This window comes from Geospiza fortis, unplaced genomic scaffold (genome assembly GCF_000277835.1).
Source record: "Geospiza fortis unplaced genomic scaffold, GeoFor_1.0 scaffold23, whole genome shotgun sequence".
Classification (NCBI taxonomy): domain Eukaryota; kingdom Metazoa; phylum Chordata; class Aves; order Passeriformes; family Thraupidae; genus Geospiza; species Geospiza fortis.
Genome location: NW_005054303.1, coordinates 1731660 through 1737659, shown reverse-complemented (window position 1 = coordinate 1737659; position 6000 = coordinate 1731660). Strand labels below are relative to the sequence as shown.

Genomic DNA, 6000 nt, shown 5'->3' with positions numbered 1-6000 from the left:
ACATAAGCATAGCACTTTTTGATGAGGCTCTCAAGTTGAGTCATGCCAGAGATGAAAGGTGCAATTGGTGTAATATGTCTCTCTGTGCACAATTTTAGCAAATCTGGTTCATTATCTCCTCAAACCCTGTGCAACTCTTGCATCATTTCTTTGGCCTAGATTCCTCCTCAGAAATGAGGCCTATTGGGACACTCATAGCCCATTTCCAAGGTCTCTTTTTAAGAGCTTATAGAGTACAGAGTGTCAGCTCTGCAATGAAACGTGGCTACCACAGCCAAGTGTAACACATTGATGAACCCTTCACCCTTTGACCAGTGGAGCAGCTGATAAAATAAGGCCTTGTTCCTTGTTAATGGCATTGACTGCTTCTGCTGTGCTGAAAATGAATCCACTCCAAAAGAGACAGCACATTATTTCAGGTTCTTATTTAAAACATTACATTATTTCTATTCTGAAAAAAACCCCACCTATTCTTGAGAGGTAGGTGCTTACATCTGGTTTGCTACTGAAAAACAGCCCCCATTATTTGTCCTTTCTTTAAATAGGACACCTTATCAACCTGACCAAAAGTTTATTTAACGATCTGCCTGCCTGTTTGCTCAGATTCTGTTTCCATGTAGCTACTGATTGCTGCTCACTCGCATGAATTTCCTCTTTCTCCCCTAACTCACAAGACACCAGACTTCTTCTATGATGAAATTTTAAGGACTTATTCAGATCATTAATGTCAAAAGCAGAGTTGCACCACAGCCTTTCAGCAATTAGCCAAGAGGTGTTTAGTGATGGGATATGCTCCATTCTCCAGCCTGCTGAGGGTGCTGTGTATTCAACTAATCCATGCTGAATTTTGTCTTTGCAGGTATTTAGGGTGGGGGTGGCAGAAAGAGTTGGCAGAGACTTGCCAGGAGGCCTGGGAAAATTAAAAAAATATTCTGGCAAGAATTGGAGATCATGGAAACTGAGGACAAAAGAAAGAGATAAGACTTTTTGATTCAGTGGTAAAGAGAGAATAACTCTTTCTACTTAATTAATTACTTACCTCAGTAACATCATGTCCTTTTTTTTTCTGTAGGATTTTAATACAAGAACATGAAGACCACATTCTACCTAAGTTTGCTGCTGGCTGGGTTTCACACTGTTGCCCACAGTCAGCTCCCACCCAGTGATCACAATGGACATGACCCAAATGACCCTAAACACCACATACATCATGGAGGTGAAGCGATGGCTTGCCTCAGACTTGTGCCAAACAATGCTGACTTTGCATTCCAGTTTTTTAGGGAGGTTGCACAGGAGGCACCAAATAAGAACATTTTCTTCTCTCCTGTGAGCATCTCCACTGCCTTTGCAATGCTGGCCCTTGGGGCTGGATCAGCCACAAAGTCTCAGATCCTAGAAGGACTTGCCTTCAACCTTACAGAGATTCAGGAGAAAGAGATACATGAAGGCTTCCACAACCTAATCCACATGCTGAACTATCCTGAGGGTGGAGTCCAGCTCAACATGGGGAATGCCATCTTTGTAACAGAGAAGCTGAAACTCCTTAAAAAGTTTTCAGACGATGCCAAGGCTCTGTATCAGCTGGATGCTTTTACAACTGACTTTAACAAACCCACAGAAGCTGAAAAGCAGATCAATGACTATATAGAGAAGAAAACACATGGGAAAATTGCTAATTTGGTCAAGGACATGGACCCACAAACTGTAATGCTTCTGGCTAGCTTTGTTTTCTTTAAAGGTAAGTCTCCTCTAGGGTTCACATTCTCACTATTCATTCTTATCAACAACCCTAATGTCACCTACCTCAACTGAAAACTGGTCTGGGGAAAATTTCCAGTGCTCCTTGCTGAAGGCCAGAAGATCCCCTAATGGCACAGTGGAGGTGGTGGAGGGGTAACAGGAGGCAGGTAATGGGCAGGCAGCTGGAGGCCACGCAGTCTTGTTTCTCTTTGTGACAGCTCCAGGAGCTCTGTTCCAAGCCACAGCCTTCCAAGCTGGGTTTAACTGTAACTCCAATTGTCCCATATTCTTCTCATTCTCAGTGAAGGCACTGAGACTTATATATGACCTCATGCCTCTTTTTAAATTATGCATGATTCAATAGCCTAATTTGCTACATACTCTTTTTTTTCCCCCCCATCAGAGTCCTTTATACATGCACACTAACATTTATATACGGGAGAAGCTAGTGATAAATAGGGGGGAACATTTTAAGGAACAAAGCAGAAACAATGTGCATTTCTGATGTGGGTTAGATGTGCCCTTAAGCCTGACATAACACCAGTCAGATATGAGATCCTACAATATTTTATCTACAAATATGATTAAAGTCAATAGAAATTAATTGCATGCAATATATGAGTACACAGATGATGTTTACAGAAAGCCCACATAGATCTCCTGAACAGAAAAGCTGTGGGAGGTACAAAAAAACCCCACTTAATTATTTCATTACCGGCATCTGAAACATAAATTGAAAGTGGAATACAATGCACTCTTTTAAACAGGTGAAAAAATCCTTGTATTACTATGATACACATTCTAAAGTGTCACATTTGAAAATTCAGTATTTAATGCATGGAGAAACAGGTGAATATTATTACTAGCTACAAAAAGTTTAGACTACGATGAGATAAAACACTGGATATTCAGTTAAATTCTCCTTCTCTGTATCAGGCAGCTGGGAAAAGCCTTTTAAAGCAGAGCATACTGAAGAAAGGGAGTTCTTTGTGGATGCTGAAACAACTGTGAAAGTCCCTATGATGTACCAGATGGGCAGATTTGACTTCTACTTTGATGAGGAGCTGTCATGCACTGTGGTACGGCTGCATTATAATGGCAGTGCTACTGCATTTCTGGTTCTGCCAGCAAAAGGGGAAATGAAGCAGTTAGAGCAAACTCTGGACAAGGAAACCATCCAGAAATGGTCAGACCATCTCTTCCAGAGGTAATCTTCTGCCAGGCAGCTGCAGTGGCACCTAATTTATAGTATTTTTTCTTTTGGGGGAATGCAAACACTGTGATTGTGGCGATTCTGGGAACTGAGTGGGTTATTTTTGGCTCGTGTGCCCTAGTTGTAAAAATCTTGCAGCTGGTTGGTATTTAACTATTCTTTTGTTGGTGGATGAGTGACTTGCTGCTCTCCCAGTCAGAGCAGAGACCATCCTATTCCTCTCTAAGGAACAGCAAGCCTAGACTGGTGTTTCTAAAATACTCCATCGACTGAAAGGAATGGTTGCAATTTTAAGCCGAATCTTCTATACTGAGATTTCAGCTAGTGTGTTTTTCCTCTCTTATGTCACTGATACACTGTGACTCAGGCACAAGTCTGAACCCTAAATAAACCATAACTTACACAGTTTGTAGCAATGCTTACAGGCATGATATGTCCTACACAATTATCCTGCAGCATTCAGTTGTTGTTAGAACAGGCAAGTGGTTAATTGTGGATGTCCTGATTTTCTGGCATTTTGTTTTGAAACTATAAATATCTAATGAGTTTCTGTTAGCTTCAACCATTGACACCAACATCAGCTAATGCATTTTACAACCTTGTTTGTCTGGGAGAGATCTTAGCAACAGTAGATGAGTAATATCAAGTTAATACATGCTTAATTTACCAAGCTCTGCCCTAATTCACAATTAATAAGGCTGTGCAGTTCACACCCATATATCTCAGTGCATCATCACAGAAATACCAGCACAGTTAGTAAAAACATAATGGGTAGCAAACTGAATATGAGCTAATAATGTGATACCTCAAATATCAAAATTAAAATGTATCATTCTCAGCTGCAATATCAGGAAAATACTTATCTAAATGAATTAGTGGTGCAAGGTCATTGAAGATCAATATAGGAATAAGTTCTTCATGGGTGAAACTGTGAGAAGCAAATGCCAATTTCTGTTCTACTGTTTTGTTGCAAGGCAGCAGAAGACTTGTGCTACCTAAAGGGTAATCACTGCTGTGGGTGACTGAGGACCCCTGGACAGGGCAGGAAAAGAAACCCAACAGAAATCACACTGAGCAGGAGCTGCCTGCAGACAGCTCACAGTCAAAGGCAAACTTGATCATGGCCAGCCCAGAGGAGGAAGACAATTAGAGGACATGGAATCCAAATGTGCAGGCAGCAGGGAGCAGACCTTTCCTGGGGCCATGCCAAATGCCCCAGTTATGCCAAAAATACTTGTTTGATTTGAAATGCTGGGATTTGCCACACTTCTCCCCAGGCAGACTTTGTCAGGACTTCTCTTCAGCTCTCCATCTTCCTGAGCAGCATGGGCTATCCTTTGTCTCTGCTTGTAAAGAGGGGCTCTTGGTACTGTTCTACTTAGCAGAGTACTTTCAGATTTCCTGAAACAAAACACCAGACATAAATACTATTATGATTGCTATTTTTATTATTAAGAATGACAGTGCTTGTATCACCATGAGAAGCACCAGCAATTGAATTGGTGTTCACATTCAGGGTTCAAACCCCTGGGATTCGATGCTCATGGGAATTAAACAGATTTCTCACCATTGTTTATATTGCTGAAAAATCCTTCTCACTACCCTTTGTGTTTCTCTTCTACCTAACAGCTCTATGAACCTCTACTTCCCCAAATTTTCTATTTCTGGGAGCTATGAAATAAGTAACACCCTTAGGAAGATGGGAATTGTGGATGTGTTCACCAACCAAGCAGATCTCTCTGGCATCACTGGCACCCCAGATCTGAAGGTTTCCAAAGTAAGTGTTTTCCATTCATGCAGGAAAAGCCATCAATGGTAAAATCCAGAAACACCAGGCATATACAGCTCCCAGCTTCCCAACTTGCCTGCAGCTGGGTCACCCAGGCCTCAGCCTGCAAGCTTATAAAAGGGGATTGGCCCTTGGTGACACTGGAGATCAGATTAGATTGCTACATGTCTGTTTTTTACCAAGAATGGTATTGGCCAAATTTTTTTGGGCAGTATCTGAAACATGAGAGGAGCATCAATCCCTGACTCCTCAAGGAAAACCACTAATGCTCCCAGGCACAGCACAACCTGTCCTTCTCACCCTGGAGACTCAGTTTTGGAGGCACAGACACACAATTACAGGTGGAGCCTCTATCCTTCCTCAAAAAGTATTTTGGTTTTTTTTTAGGAGATGTCCATAGCCCCATCCTAACCCTTATTTAAGCAGCCATGACCACAACAATAGAGCTCTTCTGCCTCTAGTCACTTCAGTGGACCCCTCAAAGCAGGGCTGCTTTAAAAGGACTCTGATTAATTTCTCAAGAGGCTGTTGACTGCCGAGAGTGACTCTATTTTCTTTTTTCCTAGGCTGTCCACAAGGCTTCTCTGGATGTTGATGAGAAAGGTACTGAGGCAGCAGCAGCAACTGCCGTTGAAATAATGCCAATGTCTCTTCCTCCAACCATTGAATTCAGCCATCCCTTCCTCATGCTGATTTTTGACAGAGATACAAACAGTACACTCTTCATAGGAAAAATAGTTAACCCAGCTAGTTGAAGTGACAAATGAATTTTGTTTGCTACTGCTAATTAAAGATATGAAAATGCATGACATGATTTCCATTTGTACCAGCTCATATATGGTTCTTTGTTAGTAACAGTTTTTATTTTATGTCATCATCAAAAACTTGGTATTGATGATGACACTTGCTGAAGAGGAAGGAAGAAATAGTTTTAAATTCAGCTAGAAAATAATGCCTTTTTTACCTGAGAGACAAGGAAAGACCTAAGCTTTGCCAGCACTTGGAAATAAATGTTTATATTATAATGGAAGACTCCTGCTAAATACAAGGTAGTCAGAGGTAAAATTATGAACTTTCTTGCAAATAACGCAGAAGTGGTTGCAATTTACCATAAGTAAATCTGAGATGGGAACAGTCGGATCAACATTGCAGGGTACAGAAACCTGAAGCTCCTAATAGAGACAGCACTGGGAATGTGAAAAGCTGCCTTCAACAGCTTGCTGTACCAGAAACCTTTATCATTCTTAGTATCAATCTA

The 6000-nt window shown here is 41.2% G+C and overlaps 1 protein-coding gene across 1 annotated transcript in view; it reads left to right on the top strand.

Annotated features, from left to right (window-relative positions):
* The window catches only part of LOC102040760, a 32282-nt gene that overhangs the window by 2924 nt on the left and 23358 nt on the right, over positions 1-6000 (top strand). The window contains exons 2-5 of the mRNA XM_031066175.1: positions 1073-1738; positions 2677-2947; positions 4583-4730; positions 5309-5488. Of these exons, the coding sequence (XP_030922035.1) occupies positions 1090-1738; positions 2677-2947; positions 4583-4730; positions 5309-5488 (1248 nt within the window). The 5' untranslated portion in view covers positions 1073-1089. The remainder of the gene's footprint in view (positions 1-1072; positions 1739-2676; positions 2948-4582; positions 4731-5308; positions 5489-6000) is intronic.